At 48.0% G+C, this 17,956-nt stretch overlaps 1 protein-coding gene across 1 annotated transcript; it reads left to right on the top strand.

The window, feature by feature from the left end:
* The first annotated feature begins 4,917 nt into the window (after nt 1–4,917).
* On the top strand, nt 4,918–16,135 carry akirin1 (akirin 1). Its single transcript, XM_035429215.1, has 5 exons — nt 4,918–5,291; nt 14,092–14,238; nt 14,859–14,993; nt 15,563–15,634; nt 15,937–16,135. The coding sequence occupies exons 1-5, from the start codon at nt 5,087–5,089 to the stop codon at nt 15,945–15,947; spliced, it is 570 nt and encodes a 189-aa protein (XP_035285106.1). The 5' UTR covers nt 4,918–5,086; the 3' UTR covers nt 15,948–16,135.
* Nucleotides 16,136–17,956: the final 1,821 nt, after the last annotated feature.

Here is a 17,956-nt window from a genome sequence, read left to right as displayed (position 1 = left end):
TTAATTTCTTCATTCGATTATTCAGACCACACATTATATTGCCCAGTCGGGACCCGGACATTCTGTTTGAAAAGCATGCATCTGGCAACCCTATAGCCATTGCTGCCAGCTCTCCTGTAGCACTGTGCTCCCTCCAGAATGGGAAACAGTCATTACATTACATTACAGGCATTTAGCAGACGCTCTTATCCAGAGCGACTTACACAACTTTTTACATAGCATTTTTACATTGTATCCATTTATACAGCTGGATATATACTGAAGCAATTTCGGTTAAGTACCTTGCTCAAGGGTACAACGACAGTGTCCTACCCGGGAATCGAACCTGCGACCTTTCGGTTACAAGCCCAGTTCCTTACCCACTGTGCTACACTCCGTCATTGGTCATTGGTACTGCAGGTAACTGAGCAGGAGGCGTGGCCACTGTTCCCTGCAATTCTGATTGGACAGATGTGGGTGGCACAGCAGAGTCCTGGGAGACAATCACTAACAACAGATTGGGAAGAAATAAAATGTAACCCCACAAGGCACTGCTATTTTGCCTTTGAGCTCAGCATAACAAAAACTACTGAGTTACTCAATATCCTGCTGTATGGACAGGAAATTAATCTGTATAACAAAATATTGTTTTATAAATAATGTGAAAACTGTGCTAGCTGCTTTGGTTGAAGGTGTCTGCCTAGAAAATAAATGTTGTACAGAACAGCAATGCACTTTGCTTTAAGTTGTAGACAACCATTAGCTCATTAACTCAATTCTCTATGGTTCTTATATATCCAGTTAGAAAATATGCAATACTATCTTTAAATTCACTCACATAGGAATGCGCCATCTCATTAGTAGTCAGATCCTAATCCTTCTGATTGGCTCTAGCTCTAGATTGGCAGTTTCCTGATGCACCACCTCAGGATTTTCTGGTTTGAACCATCACCTCCCATTTGACTGCCACTTACATGAGATCTCAGTTCATCAGAGCTGACTGGCTATTAGCAAGGCACATCCCAGGGAAGTGGATAGACCTTTTTCACAGCAGAGCAGTAAATCTGACCAATAGCACTGTAACGTTAGGACAAAAGATAGCTGGAAGTTCTGACAACCAGCTCTCTTTTTTAATTGGTAGTTCTAACTGATCAATCATTTAATATCACTGTAAGTTCTTTCTCCCAGTGGAATGTTTCTCCATTCACATGACTAAAAGATTATATTGTCTACTCATTGCAATAATATATATCACCCAAAAAAGGTTTTCAGGTACCAAGTTATTTATTCATCAGAAAAATATAAGTGTATAGTAAGAATATAGCCATGATGAGCCAGAATGAGCTCTATGACCTGTTCTCATTATTATAATGTTATAATAATGTTTGCAATGTTTTTAAACCGTTCAAGAATATGTTGATTGATTGAATGATTTCGTTATTTTTTATTTTATTTTAAGTCAGTGTTTTCTCGATTTTCCATTGCTTTCAATGACCAGTGGTGATTGTTTCATCAGAATTAGAATGTTATTTAAGAACACATTAAAGGGCAAATGTTCTACTGTCGAGGTGATCCATATTCAAACAATGTACTCCATTTTTCCCTTCTCTCTTTCCATCACATTAGCAACACTGTCTTCAGGTGAGACTCTCCTACTCTGTGTCAGTGAATAAAATGCATCTGTAGGAATAAGACTATGGCCATGGCGCTACTGTCATTTTAACGGAGTGTTCCAGAACGCTCACTCTCGCGTTTAGTTCTGAGCGAGCGATTGCCTGGAAACGCGGCTCTGAGGAAGCAGTGATCTCTGGGTAAGCCGAGGCTTATGGGAGCGTCATCTGACTGCCGCCGTGACTTCAGCAGGCGACACACTGTGCCGCTGTTCCACAGCACTGCGGCAGCGGGGCCAAGCACATGAGTCAGGCACTGTGGACTACATTTTGGGCTGGCTTTGGACTACGTTTACCATCAGCACCCAACTTCCATTAAAAAAAAAAAAAGAAACAAAAAATTTACAGTACATTCCAGTGAGTGAACTCTAATGCCAGATCTACTTAAACATTATATTGATGAGCATTCTATTTTATATGTGGGTTACCATAGTGACCTCGAATCACCCTACACTCCTCGCTGCTCCACCACACCTTCCCAGAGAGTGAACTGCATCTTTTCCCGACCTCTCTGTCCTCACAAAAGGGCCTTCTGTCCGCTGAGTAAAATATGAGCACAGCTCAATTTCACCCCCACTCATTAATAATGTCACCAACCAGCACCACTTTGCTCTCTGGAGAAAGCCACCCATACACAGCCACCTATAACCTGTTTAAAAGGAAGGTGTGTGTGTGTGTGTGTGTGTGTGCATGTGTGCCTGTGTGTGTGTGTGTATTAGTCCTGCATGTCGTTGTTATACAGCTTGTGCACTTTTGAAGCACCTTCAGGTCACCCCACTGTGTACAGCCACCCCCCCCCCCCTCCACACACACACACACACACACACACAGATGAACAAAGCAGTTCTGTGGGACTGTGTAATGGCCTGTGTCATGTGACCGAGCTGCAGGCAGAGACAAATGGGACACAGGTGGGTCCCCCCCCCTTCCAAAAAGAAAAAAAAAAAAAAACACACAGTAACAGTAGGAGTTTCACAATGGCTTTTGTGTGTGTATGGACAGAGGCAAAGGGAAGTGGCTTCACACTTTGTACTTCCTGTAGCTTTGGTGTGCATTTCCACGCATCGTAAAAAATGGGGAGAAAATTCTAGAGAGGAAAAAAACCTTTTTGTTTACAAACAATTTAAACTTTGTTTTCCCCCTCTCCCACTTCTGCTCTCTAGTTGGTGACAGTTGGAGAGGCTGCTATTAAAAATGAATAAGTTTACATATAATGTTAATGTCAGTGAAAACTAATATCACAACTCAGTTATGTGCCATTTATGCTAAATTACACAGGAGTGGTTCTTCCTGCATTGTGCTCTTTAGCCCCATTTGCTCTGCGAACAATTGCCTCCCCAGCCCTTGGGGGACATCCTGGAGCTTCTTTTGGGGGATGGTCTCTTCTGTGGGGACCTTTTCCTCTGTCCAGAAAGCTTTGGGACACGGAGGGGGGAGGGGGGGGGGTGAGCTGAGACAGGGGAACTGAGGGCCAGGGGGGGTGGGGGAGGGGGGGCAGGGGGGTGTGGGTGGGCGGGGTCCAGCTGCGGGCATAGTTCAGGGAGGACAGGTCAAGCAGAACTGTGAAGAGGCCTGTTATTAACTCCCCGGGAGAAACTGACTGAAAGGTCAGGGCCCAAAGATTGATTGGCAGTTACTGGCTCCAGGAAAAGCACGGGCTGCCCTTTGTTAAAAGACTCCCTGGCATGCGAGGCTGCTCAGGTAACAGCTGGAATTTGCAGGGGGAAAAGAGAAAGGAAGAAAGAGAAGGAGCAGTTTAAAGAGAGTGGTGCAGTAATGATAACCTGCGGATGTGCAAATAGCCTCAGTCGACTTTACAGTAAACAGACCACTTACGGACAAAAGATGCATTGATAGCAGAAATTGCTGACAGAGCAATTCAATTGACACACAAACAGGACATAAAGCGATCACAAAAGACAAAACAGAACGACAAAGTAAATATTGAAAATAAAAATAAAAACACTCAAAACCCTAATTTTGGCACCTTCTCCCAAAGTGCACTATAGTTGAAACTGAAGCAAGGTCTCATGATAACAAAAAATCACAGCTAAAGTAGACCCTCTTACTTGAAATACAATCCAGAACTGAACTGGTAACAGAAAGAAAAAAGAAAACAAGCATGTTGGGATACTGTATCTGTGCAATGCGTGTGATGCCTAGCTACCTGCAACATTACACCAGTGTGATCACGAGTGATTTCTGCTGACAAATGTGAATCACAAATCCACATGCCCGTCTCCCAGAAACGGGACTCGAAGCGTCCCACCAGAAGTGACGGGATGGGATGGTCCCCCATTTGACCCAATCCTTGGCCCCTCCAGCACTTAGACAGACAAAACAGTTGGGGGTGGGGAACACAAATCAAAGTGAAAAATAAGCACTAAAAGCCTTTTATTTGGCCCGGAGCGCAGATCTTCCCTTATAACCTGGAACAAGCAATGGTGGATACAATGATAGCGACTGATTAATTCTTAGAGGTTATCAAGACATGAATGGGTCTGGAGTGACGCTGCTTCGTAGGCCCCTGTTCGGTCAAATTGTGTGTCCTCTTCAAATGGCTGAAACAACATTTTTCAATTGGGGAAAGAAACCAATCATTTTATCCTCTATGAGCAGAATATTTCATGGCAATACATTTTCTAATCAATTTAACCATGTCGCTTTACATTGAGTACGGCACAATGGGGCCCGGACATGTCGCTTCCTGTGGGTGCGATTGTTATTTTAGCTAGGCCTACCTAACAACTCGTGTAGAACTGTTGTTACTGTCACCCTCTGAGGTGCCAGATCGATGTGGATGCGTACGCTGAAATGTGTGACCATTAACGATGAAATATTCAAAACATTAAGATTTCAACATAGAGATTCTCCAAGATCACTACTTTGCACGCGAAAACACTACAGTTATAGATTTCTGGTACAATTTGCTATGTGGTTTTGTAACGACGGCCTACCATAGCTACCCCTGCCCCCTAACTGTTCCGTCTCGTGAGTTTACAGTTTGAGTTTGACTAAAAACATTCAGCCCTGGTAATAGGGGAATCCCCTTTTCTGCATAACACTTAAATACATTCCTGTAGCATATCTAAACTATAAACTCTATTAAGTGTACAATATAATTATGTATAAATACAACAGTACGTTTACTTGCCATAAATATAATAAATTTAGTCAGTTGTATATACAGTTTGAATTTCGGTTCCCCTATTCTTGAAAATAGTACACTCCCCAGCGTGACGTAGTAGAATTTTGATACAGGCTAGGCAGTCAGCACACAAACCCGGCTAGAGACGCCATTGTAAAATAGTGAAGGGTGGTGGAGAAAGGGGAAATAGGTGGATTGTGAATTGTTTGCTTTTAGGTCTTAGTCCTATAGTTAGCGGCACGTTTTTTGAAAAAACGATTTCTCCTTTGTAACTCCCAAGCTATCGATCATGGCGTGTGGAGCCACGTTAAAGCGTTCGATGGAGTTTGAGGCCCTCCTTAGTCCACAGTCCCCAAAGCGGAGGAGGTGCAACCCGCTGCCGGGGACCCCGGGCACTCCGTCCCCTCAAAGATGCAACCTCCGGCCGCCAACAGACAGCCCTTCGCACTCGATGTCACCTCAATCGATGGGAGGGGAACACAGGCTCACTCCAGGTAAGAAATATATTTTATTTTTATACTTTGTTTTATATGGGGCGAGGGAATGTTTAACAAACAGACACAAAATAAATATGTTTTAATAAGGGATTTATTTGTTAAAATCAGGAGGGGTTGAGAGGGGGAGGGGGTTGGGGTGGAGTGGAATGGAATGGAATGGGGAGAGCCGACTGGAAGAAAGAGGGGGGTCGTAAGATTACACGCAGATGTATTTAATTTAGCTAGCTAGCCAGCCAAGTAGCCTTTATCAACATTGATATTCCCCACATCTTTACCCCATTTTAGGAAGTTTGTTGTCAGCGCGACTTATTTTTTTCGAAAGCATTATGTGCTCTTTTGATTTGTTTCTTGGTACGATTCATAACCCAGGATTGATTAAATGTGGCTGTAACGGCTAATTAACGGTTGGTAGCTAGCCCGACGTTATACGTTAAATTGTCTAGTCTCGAGCGGCAACGGTCGTCCCTCGACTAAATAAGCGAAACGGCTAGTCGGTGGTCTAGTTAGCCATTTTTCTCTTGATAGTCGCCATAGTTTAGTAGCTAGTGGGGTTTGTGGCTTGCAATGCGAGCAGCTGGTTAGCTAGCTACCTAGTTATCTTGCGTATGAAGGTGGGGGTGAATGTGGAGCTAGCCGGCTAATTGCTTTGTTTCAGCAAGCGAGCTAGCTAACGTGGGGTAGCTCCTGAAATGGAGCTGAAAGAATGCACCCAGTGAGTCCTTCAGGGGCTTGGTATGCTCGACAGATGCCAAATAGCTAGCTACCAGTTAGCCGGCAGGCTAGAGTCGTCCCATTTTTTGATCTTTTGTTTAGTTTTTTCTTTTTTTAAAAGTCTACATAACATTACATGCTGGGACGGAAGCGGTAATGAAACTGATTGGAAGTGGGCCAATCAGTTGGACAGATATCAGACCGCCCAAGCCCCGTACAGCTTGTTGGCAAAATAACATCGTGCTTTGTCTGAAATGGCTAACTTGATGTAATTGGATATCAATATTCTCATGTAATCTCCGTCGTCAGCAACACAATTCCTTTGGTTCAAAGTTCAGATAAAACTAAGTTAGCTAGCAGACTCGATGACACCCGGGATCCAGCCAAACCAACGTTAGCTCATAACGTCGTCAGATGGAAGGGTAGCTATCGTTAGTTAGCACAATTTGTGTATCGATGAAGGGATACGTTCTGTCCAACAGACCTAACGTTTCTCCCCTTGCTAGCTATGCAATTTTGTTTACTGACTAAAATTAATCGCACCTTGCGCGCACACTCCCTTTCCGGGTTAAGCGAGTAGTTATCTTATTATGTTAACCTACTTAGCTAACCAGCTAACGATATATTCGCTCGATCCACTCTTCTTGTGCAGTAGCACGTTGCCTAAGTCTAATATAAGCACGCACAGCTAGCTAGCTTCCTGAAGTGAAAATGTGGCTAACGTTAGCTGGCTAGCATTCTTCCCCGAATGTCAACTCCCTGCTGATGGGAGCTGGGGGGTTGGGTAGAGCTCTTCCTTGTCTTGCACAAGAATGTCGCATTTTAAATTCGCACTTAAGTCGGTGGTAAATGCGTAGGTTGATACTTAAATGGGATAGCCTCTGGGGGGAACTACAGCCTGTAAAGCTGCGTGATGCTGATTCATAAATTCAAGTTCTTCAGCGGTATTAAGGTGTATTATAGACACTCCTTTTAGTCAAAACAGGCGTTTTACAGCTGTTAAAGCCGGCGCAGGTGTAGTTCATTGAGCTGTAAGGTAGCTCACCGACTTGTCTACCTAGCAACTACTGTATCGTTTAATAGTTTTGACCTATTACTAGCCGTTACTTTCCCTACGCTACGGGTAGTTAGAGAAATTTCACATAAACAATGGCCATTAAAGGTAGCTCATTATCTTGCTATCAGTTCGACGCGAATGCATTTTTCTGGGCCAAGTTGCTCTAATAACATGCCAGTAGTATTTTTAAAGGGTCGGTGTACATTAAACCCGAAGGTAAACGAGAGCAATCCCATGTTATGCTGTTATAGGTTTCTGAAATGAAAGAACGTTTCTGGTTTCCCCCCCCATGACAGCCAGTGTGGTATTGTTTGGTGAGGGAAACGTCAGGGTTTTTTTTTTTTTAAACACATTTGTCGCCCCCTCCCTCGCGTAAGGGCATTGTTCCTTTCCTTTTTGTGTTCACACTTCTGCCCACACTCGTTTGAAAAAGCGCTCTCCTGTGAGGATTGAATGGTTGTGAGACCGCCGGGGCCCGGAGAGATAATTAGCTGGATATCTCCGCTGAAACGCGTGTGTGTGCAGCTCACTGTGGGCCGGCCAGTTTGACAGCGGCTAATCCCCAGGCACGTATAAGTCCTAATTAAACTCTTGCTTCTGTTTGGCTCAGTTCAATCATATCTCTGTGTGGAGATATGTACGCCGCATGTCAGATTCTGGATTACAGGACTTGCAAATCCAAGTGGTTGAAGCCGGGTCATTTAGTCCGACCCCCCCCCCCCCCCCCCCCCCCATGCGGATTCATTCGAGTGAACTGTTCACTGTGGCGTTTCTGTGCGTCACAGTAATCCTTTTTGTCTTAACAGGCATTGAATTAAAAAATAATTCAAATTAGTTTCCTGCTGCAGTTTAAATGCAGCTACCCTCCTCATGATCCAGCGTGTTAGGAATTTCAATGACAGCGCGCACAGACACACACAGACACACACACACACACCCCCCACCCACCCACCCACACATGCTCAAGAGAGCTAATAAGCGTGTATGGCTGGCTTTCTGCTTTGTATGAGGTTGGCAACTCCCAAGGACAAGCAGGCTTTTGTTTTTGAAGCTGCCCTCTCTCATTACCCTGGCCCGCTCCTTGTAGCTGGTGCCTCTGCTGTCAAATGGCCAAACCCCTGTGCTCCTGGTGGTGGGGGGGGGTTGGGGGGGGGGGGGGGTCTCCACAGCCTGTATCGGCATCGGGTAACACCCCCCCCCCCTCCCTGCGCTTCGTGGCTACAGCTGCTCCTCATTTGGATTCTGTCCGACCCCTCCCCAAAAGCATGCCGGCCACACAGCATTAAGCCTGCTGTTACATCCCTCCTGGACGTCACTGATGTGTCTCAGCCCCTCCGTCTGCGCAGCCGCAGTTCAGACTGCGCAGCTCGTCCGCCTGAGAGGGCTGCCTTCCTAGGGTTTCCTCTGAAGGCTTGTGTAAGTGGTGCTGCGAGTTCTGTTTGGTTCTGTTGCGGGTTCTTTTGCATGTTCTGCTGCGGGTTCTGTTCTGGGTTCTGCTCGGTTCTGTTCTGGGTTCTGTTCGGTTCTGTTCTGGGTTCTGCTCGGTTCTGTTGCTGGTTCTGTTGCGGGGTCTGGTGCAGGTTCTTCTGCGGGTTCTGTTCTGTTGCGGGTTCTGGTGCAGGTTCTTCTACGGGTTCTGTTCAGCTCTGTTCCGGGTTCAGCTCCACTGTGCACGGACTCCCTTGACTGGCTGTGAAGCTGACTGTGTCTTTGTATCAGTGTTACGCTGTTTACCATGGCCTCTGTCCAGGAATGCTCCTCTGCTGCAGTGCACTGAGGGTCATCTGTTAGACTCATCAGGTGGAGGTGCAGCGGCCAATCACAGCTGAGAGCTGCCCCGTGAAGAGATGCTGTGTATTCTGTAAATGTGAAAGGGGATTGTGTGTGTGTGTGTGTATGTGTGTCTGTGTACAGTATGATTAGGTCCTGTTAGGACTGCATACTGCATGAGAGGTCCGTGATGAGCTGCTTGATTGTGCAGGGTTTGGTGCACCGTGTACAGCTGCTGAAGTGTGAAGGCACTGGATTGAATGTAATGTTGTTGGTTAATAAACTATAGCACCTTTGCTTTTTCTTGTAATGCATGTAGATGATGAACCATAAGCCAGCGCTTTGGTGTAACACATGCAGCTGATTAACCACGATGGTGCTGCATTTAGTGTATTATAACGGTGCTAAGTCTGCTGTAGTGTGTGCCGCGGATAAACCGTAATGGTGCTGGGACTTGGGGAGTGAAAGTGAAATGTGAAAGTAGCTCTGTGTTTACACTGCTGGGGCGCTGCACAGGGAACAGCTTGTGCCCCGGGGGGGTTCCCCAGGCTTGTGATTTTTAAAGGAAACACGCGCATAGCTGGCATGCAGGCCTTGTGTTACAACCCACCCACCCAGGAAAGAGAAGGAGAGTGGATGAAGGGATCAGCAGCATGGTGTGCCGTCGGAGAGGGCTGCTCCCTCTGATGCTGAAATTGGACAGGGCCCGGAACTTTCCACCTGCATGTTAGAGGAGCAGGAGCTCTGATTGGCTTTTCCCTTTGTGCTGGGGGCCTGAGGGCGATGACATCATAACGTTTGCTGCCGCCCGCTTTCGCCCCTGTACGGAAGATCTGGGGGCTGCCGTGACGACGGCCACGTCTAACTGCCACGCAGGTGTCGCCAGATGCGCCTGTGCTAGTGTTGTGAGCTGTGGAAAGATGCTGTACTAGACTTCCTGTGTGTTACACTACTATGTAGGTGTCCTCTCTCTCTCTCTCTCTCTCTCTCTCGCTCTCTCTCTCTCTCTCTGGGTGGAGGCGGGGTCGGAGGTCAGGGGGCTGTGGTGGGGGTGGATGACTGCTGATTAATAAATAAATGAACCTGGTGTGAAGTTGTATTTGGGCCGTCTTGGTGAAAAGCAGAGTGCAGGTGGTGTGAAGTATGGACAGTGTGCTCAGGGATGGGTTTGGCCCGTGTGGAGTACAGCAGCTCAGTAGGGTCACCGTTAGCCCACCCCCCACCCCCCCCCCCCCCCCCCGCTCTGTGTGTGGGACATGGGACTGTGTGAGAGCAGGGAGCAGCAGCAGCTTCTAGCAGCCCTGTGGTTTAGCTGTGTTTGAAGCGTGGGGCCGATCTCTCTTCAGACGGAGAAAGACATCCCCACACTGACAGGCTTGAGTGACAGCTGAATGAGGAAGTGTGACACTCTGAAGTCGCTGTCTTGAAGCAGTGAGTCCCCATAACCCCCCCCCACGCCGTGCCCTGGGAGGAACGTGGGGTTCCAGGCGTGTACCCTGCCAGGAATAACCAGCGCCCGCAGACCACTTCTGGGGGCGTGGCCCGTCTCCACCGGGACCACAGCGGCCAGCTTTAACTGCCTGCAGTGCGCACGCGTTTCACTCTCACTGCTGACTGCGGGCTTTCAGGGCATTCAGCTGTGTGTATGCGTGCAGGTGCGCACGTGTGTGTGTGTGCGTTCCTGTATACGCGTGTGTGCATGTGGTCCTGTGCGTGCGTGCCTGTGCACGCGTGTGTGTGTGTGTGTGTGTGTGTGTGTGTGTGTGTACTTCAGCCCTGGACTGCTTCCTGGACACTCTGGAGTCCTCAGACTCCCACCTTTATGTTTTAGCCCTGGAGGAGAAAGTGGGTCACATTTCTCTCTTCCTCTCCCCCCTCTTCTCCCTTCCCCAGGTCATCCCTCGCTCCCTCCCTCCCTCCCTCTGCTGTATCTTGGCTGTGTCCTGTGTCTTTGGCTGGCTTTAATGCTGTTCCAGTCACTTTAGCTTTCTAGCTTTTGCTTCTCTCTCTGTCTCCCTATCCTCTCGCTCTCTGTCTCTCTCTCTCTCTCTCTCTCTCTCTCTCTCCCTCCCCCTCCCTCCCACACACTATCGGTCTCTGTCTCTCCTCTCTCCTTCTTTCTCGCCCGGAAGTCTGGGTGATTGATGGACTGGTCCGGTCGTGCCGAGGGTCACCGCTGTCGCTAGGCAACGGAGGGTTTTTGGCAGCGGTTGGTTGTGCTTGCCATGCCCTGGTGCTCTGATTGGCTGAGGTTGGTTGCGCTTGCCGTGGCCTCCTCCTCTGTTTGGCTGTGGTTGGTTGTGCTTGCGCTGGCCTCCTCCTCTGATTGGCTGTAGATAGTTGAGCTTGCAGTGGCCTGCTGCTCTGACTGGCAGGGTGTAGGGTGAGCGAGCTGCCTGCCAGGTCTCCTCACGGTACTGGATCAGAAAAGTGGATCAGCCTTCACTGTCTCCAAGGACGACCATGACAGAACCAAAGCTCGGTCTGCTGCAGCTCCTTCCTCTCCTCGACCGCAACAGAACCGCCTTGCGTCCCTGGTTCTGGTCCCAGGCTACAGCAGTACTGACCATCCTCCCCTGCACTGTCAGTTGGGGAATGAATGTTTTATTCCTGAGAACCTGGTCTGGCCTGCTCCACGGGGGGGGGGGGTCTCGGTTGGATTTTTAAAGCGCGCTAGTTCTCACGGCCTCCTGGAAGTCTGTCTTTTATAGGGGCCATTTCCTGCTGTAGCTGTGGACTGGCTTCTGTATGTGTTGCTGACCCGCTGGCTTGATGTAATTTACAATGAAGTTTAAATGTTGGCGTGTCGATGGCCAAACTCAACAGCAAATGTCCATGACTTCTGAAACGAATACCTTTTCGGTGGGATCCCTTTTAAAGCAGTGTTATCGCTGTTTTGCTCTCTTGGCCAGGCTCTGGCAGTATGAGATCTTCCCCTATTGACTTAACTTGTCTCAACTTGTCCCCCCCCCCCCCACCTCACACTTACAAAGAAACGCACCCCCTAAGTAACATGGAAAAACGAAATGGTGATAATGGCAGAAATGACAGTGATCGAAAATAAAAATGAAATGGCAAGAAAAAAAGGTGAAAGAACTAAAAACAAACCCTCTCTCTCGTTTCCTTCCTCACTCTTGTCACTCATTATTGCTTCATAGGGGCTATGAACTTACGCCAGACGTCTAATCATGTAAATGTTATTACAAAAGATCCATGATAAAATTCTCCAGAGTGGCTGAATTTTCAAATTCCTTTCTTTTGTTATCTTAACAAAAATAAAAGAAGACGTGGAAGCCTTGCCTTCATTTCTAATGGGATTTTTTGAAAAAGAAGGTATGGGTTTTGAAAATTGCGTTCTGATTGGGTGCCCAGTAGAACATGTCAGACAGTAGCTGTTTGGGTTGCATGGGCTTGTTCGCTGGGGCCAGTGTGGCACATTGAAGCTTGAAATTTGGGGGGTAGGGTTGGGGGTGGGGAACGGAAACTGGCCTGGCATTTGTCTTTCCCAGCAGCTCGGAGGGGTAGGGGTGGGGGTGGTGGGGGGGTCCCATTAGCGTAGCTTTGTTGAGTGTGAAAAGCCTGTGTGCTGCTGAGTAAACATGGCAGGCAGGGTGCCCCGTATCTGCAGCCGCTCTGTAAATACAGGAAGGCTTTTACCCCCCACCCCCCTCTCCCGTCTCCCATGGTCTCTGTCAGTGCTGGGCAGTGACCGGGGTGAAAACCTGTGTTTGTCTTTGGTGTGAAAGGGTCGGCCTTCCTGGTGTAACTCTGGTCTGCAGCCCTGCTCACAGCCTGGGATTTGCGTAGGTTCGACACGGCCCAGCTTTGGTATGAAGGGGGGGGGGGTTTGGGGGAGGTTTGCGCCATGCAGCACCGTTAGCTGGCTGACTCCTCCATCTTCTCGTGTTTAACTGGCCCAGATTTCCTGAATCGACACTCGGTGTGGTGCTCCATGCCATACAGCATCCTTTCTGTAGAATTGATGTTCTGAAACTTTAGTATAACTGATGGAAACTGTGTTCATGTGAATGTATATTACAACCTAACACAGGGATTATCTCTCTTTTGTTAGCAAGATGGCTCAGGCTTGCTCAGGTGAATATGTAACGGTGAATGTTTAATAACAAATAAGTTACCCTCAGAAAGTGTCCCGTCTATGAATCCGCCCCTGACTGAGGGGCTGTGGGGCCTGCTCTCCGCCCAAGATAAAGGCCTTTCAGGCAGGGCCAGATAGAGAGGCACGGGGGTGGGGGGGGGGGGGGGGGGGGATGGGGAGGAAATGTAGCCCAGCAAAAAAGGACAGAAGTGCAGTGTGTTCTGGTGGGGGGGGGGGGCAGTTTTGAGGCTGCTTTGCCCCCTCTGGATTGATGCAACCTTTAGGGAATCAGCCGTTTGTTTTTGTTCCTGTATTTTTGCCGTGGCCTTTACTTTTACACGTCCAGCATACGCTCCTGAGCCGCTTGGGTTACTTATTTTACACGCTATCCATTTTTACAGCTTCATATTTTCAGAAGCGGTTCAGGTTAAGTACTTTTCCTCAAAGCTGTGCCTCCCTGCTGGGATCTGAACCTGCAACCCCTGAGTGAGCAGCCCCGTCTTCCTGCCTCGGCTGTGCGTTCTCCTGTAAAAAGGCCGGCTGCTTCGCGTTTGTGTCGAGCCAGCTGTGGAAGGCGCTGGTCATGTGATCACCCGAGCATGATGTCTTTGGGGAGAAGTGAAAGTCAGTTAGCCCCCGCCCAGCTGAACATCTGCAGGAGAATGGAGGTCAGAGCCGTCACTGCTGCTCTCAGTTCAGCCAGGCGCTTCCTGTGAGAGCGTCACTGCTGCTCTCAGTTCAGCCAGGCGCTTCCTGTGATAGCGTCACTGCTGCTCTCAGTTCAGCCAGGCGCTTCCTGTGAGAGCGTCACTGCTGTCAGTCAGCAGCTCATGAAGGCCAGGTGTTACAGAGTCACAGCAGAAACCAGCGCTCTCCTCCTGCTATGCCCCAGCGATGGGCTCTCAAAATGGCCGCCCTGCCCGGTGTAGCTGTGTCACTGCCCGGCTGCCCCAGCTCGTAATCTTATACATGACGTCTGACCGCTGTGGCCGTGGGCGATGCCAGACTGAAGTGGGTTTGTCGTTTAATTAAAGGTAAAGAATGACCGTGAGCACATTAGTAATGTTGGAATAGTCATCTCTCTCTCTCTCTCTCTCTCTCTGTCTGTGTTGTGCTGCTGGTGTTGCTATAGTCCTGACCCAGTCTCTGTTTGTCCTCCACAGAGCAGATCTTTCAGAACATCAAGCAGGAGTACAGCCGTTACCAGCGGCGACGGCAGCTGGAGGGGGCCTTCAACCAGAGCGAGGGGTGTGGCCCCAGCGAGAGCCAGAGTCAGAGCCCCGCCCTCCCTGCCCCCAGCTCCCCACCAGGTCAGCCACAGCTGAACATTCTATGAACATTCTCTGCTGATGTAACAATCAATACCGGTAACAGTGGAGGTCCCTAATCTACACACGCACACACAAACACAAACACACACACACTCACACACACACACACACTCACACACTCACACACACACTCACACTCACACACACACACACACACACACACACACACACACACACACACACCCTGTTTTCTTTGGCCTTTCAGAGTTGTGTAGGGCTCCCCTGGTTAGAGGGGTTTGGTCTGACAGGACGTTGCCTCCTCGCCCCTCCCTGTGTGGTCCTGCTCGTGCTCAGAGTGGTCGATGTGTGCAGTATGAATAAGAGAAATGTTTGTAATGCGTTTAGGTTCAGAGTGTATGCTAAGTGCTCAGGTGTAAGTTCAGAACGTTCGGAGGAGGTGCGTTAAAGTGCTGACAGGAAGAGCAGCTTCATGCCCCCTCACAGCTGGACTGGTTAACCCCCCCACTGCACACAGGACGTCCCACTGCTGCGCTAATGACCCCCCCCAGAGGACCCCGTTACCGTCCAGGTGTAAATTAGGGTTCATGATGCGCGTGCGCAGGCCGGGATCGCCGCGGTAACCCCCGCCTCTGTTCCAGGCTCCTCCTCGGTGAGGAAGGACCAGCCCTCGTTCACCCTGCGGCAGGTGAGCTTCCTGTGCGAGCGTCTCCTCAAAGATCACGAAGAGAAGATCCGCCAGGACTACGAACAGATCCTCAACACAAAACTCGCAGGTAGGCCTGCTGCTCCTCCTCCTCCTCACTCCTACGCTCTTACAGTCTCTCTCTCACTCTCTCCTTCTCTTTCTCCCTCCTCTCTCGCTTGCTCTCTCTTCTTTCTCTCTCTCCCCCCTCTGTCTCCCTCTCCCTCCATCTGCCTCCCTCTCTCCTTTTCTGTCTCCTTCTCTTTCTCTCCCTTTTGTCTTTCTCTTTCTCTCTCTCTCTCTGTCTTTGTTTCATACACTTTCATCGTCACATTTTCTCACACTCTTGACTGCTGTTTTCACTCTAGCACTTAATCCTAAGCGCTTGTATTTCCTGTCTCTGGTTAGTTCAGAACACTTGAAATGGATATTGTTAATGTAGTCACAGCACTCTCACTCCAGCCCAAAACACTGTTACCAGACAGCATCCTCCTCGCTGTGTTTCTGAAGACAGGAAGTAACATGCTTGGGCACTGATGCCATTTCCTGTCATGCTATATGTGGGGTGGCAGGTAGAGGTCTGCCCCCCCACCCCACCCCGGCCCCCCGTCCTGAGCAGGAGGGCCTTCATCTCGTCCTTCTCTCTGACCTCCATTTCAGAACAGTATGAATCCTTTGTGAAATTCACACAAGACCAGATCATGCGGAGATATGGAGCCAGGCCGGCCAGTTGTGAGTATTGGGGGGGCGGGGGGGGGCCTGGGGGGTGGTGCTGCTCACACTCCCTGCTGCTTAGTCACATGCACAACCAATAGCTCTCAGACAAGCAGAGAAACCACACACACACACATGCATACATGAGCGTTCTCGCATACTTTCTCTCTCTCTGTCTCTCACACACGTGTATGTACATGCAGACACAAATACACACACATAGGTGCATGCACATGTACATACATGCGCGCATGCGCACACACACACACACACACACTCTTGAGGTGCAGTTCTCACCTGTTTTTACCCATCTCTTTCAGATGTCTCTTGAAGAACTCAATCAGCAGGTACCAGCCCTCCACTCTACAAGATGGCTGCTGTAGCCCCCACGCCCAACCCACCCCACCACCCTTCATTTTTTTCCCTTTTTGGTTTAAATTTATTATATATATTTTTTTGCGAAGCGTTTTGGTGCCATGTTTTATCCATATTTTAACCCCCCCCCCCCCCCCCCCCCCCCCCCCCCCCCCCCTGTGAAGATTCCTACTTTGAAATCATTGCTGCTGGCTCATCGCCGCGATTAAAGGAAAGAAAAAAAGAAAGATGTAAAAAGTCTTTTATTGATGTGCGCGCGCTCTCTGTGGAAAACGACTGCAGCAGGTTTGTGTGTGTCTCCCCCCCCCAGTGCTGCAGAATGCCTGGCTGCTGTGACTGTTCTGTACCCACCTGACCCCCGCCTCTGCCCCCACCCCCACCCCTTATTCTTCTTTTTTTTTTTTAAGAATAAAAGTTCTGTGACAAGTCACTTTTTTTTTGTGCTATGTACATATTTTTTTCAGATCATGTATTTTAGTGCACTACATACAGTTAATTGTACAGTTCTCCTGTTTTTCTGTTTTTTTTTTCTTTCCTTTTTAAAAAAAATAAATCCTGATTTCTGTTTTAGTTTTGAAATTGGTCGGGAGATTGGTGGTATTGGTGACCACTTGTGATTTACATGATCAGGTTCTAACTTCCTGCACACAATCCAAAATCTAAATCTGAATTTTGGTTTGAATTGAAGGGGTTCTGCTACATCTAGTTTGAATTTTTTTAACTTTTTTTTGACACCACAGAATCACTTGAGATAGAAGCGTGGTTACAGTATATTTATTTTATTCTCTCTCTCTCTGACACACACACACACATACAAACACAGACACACAACACCTCATTTTACAGGGTCCTTGCAAGCAAGCAGGAAAAAAAAATGTAAAAGGTGAACAGGAGATTATATGTTCTTTATATACATGCATGTGTATCTTTATCAAGCCCCTTTTGAGACCCTTTTGAGGAATACCAAAAAATGTGTGAAAACGGGCCTGTTTTGGGCGGTGTCCTTATTGAACAGTACGCGCCACTTGGGTTTGCAGTCGTGCTTTAATGTACTGCTTGTGTGTGAATGTTGCCTGGTTACACACCGTGGCTGTTAAACAGTGCGAAACCACATTACTACACCGCAGCGCGCACCGCTAAACCGTTTATAGAGTGATTTTGGTTTTGCTTCGTTCTTTTTTCGACCCCTCTCTCCCTTTCTTTTCGAAGTCTTTCAGGGATCTGCGTAATTAATGCCAATGAGTCTGTATGCTGAACTGTTGAAAAAACAAAAAAACAAATAGATAAGGACCCGTTGGGATTTTCTGTGTGCGTGTGCGTGTGCTTTTCTTGAATGTCCTTCAAATTTCAGCTTTTGGAATGTACTGACACACCTCCCCCTTTCTCAGAGTCAATTAAACGCGTCATGTAACTCGCTTTCATCAATGCAGTCTCCACAAGTAAACATCCACACAGCTTCACAGCGTTCGTTATACCAAGTATAAAACCGTCAACCTGAAACAGGAGTGTAACATTTTTCCAACAGCCAGGTTAAAATTTTTTATTTTTTTTAGTAAGTATGATAAAGGCATTGTTATACTTTATGCATCATTCATTTCTCTTTTGATGTATTAGTTTTGTTAGCGCGCACCCCATTGTATCTCCGTCACGGAACATCTGAATCGTGGTGTCCTGTGTCTGGAGATACCGCTGGGTGTGTTCGGCTTCAGGAGGCTGTGGTCGCCGCGTTTTCATGCGCTTTTCTCGGACGGAAAGTGATTTTTAAACCTGCGGAATGGGTTTCTTAAGGGCACCTTGTATTTTTTATTTTTATGTTTTTTTGGTTTGTTTTCGGCTCTGTACAGTTTCCCCCTCATTTTGTTCATTGTGTAGTGTTAATGGGTTTAGTTGAATGAATAAATACATTGGAGAAAAGCGTTTCGTGTTTACTTCGTTTACAGCTAATGCAAAACATGACACTGTCGG

The sequence above is a fragment of the Anguilla anguilla genome, chromosome 1, assembly GCF_013347855.1.
Source record: "Anguilla anguilla isolate fAngAng1 chromosome 1, fAngAng1.pri, whole genome shotgun sequence".
Lineage (NCBI taxonomy): Eukaryota > Metazoa > Chordata > Actinopteri > Anguilliformes > Anguillidae > Anguilla > Anguilla anguilla.
This window is presented reverse-complemented; position numbering and strand designations above follow the sequence as displayed.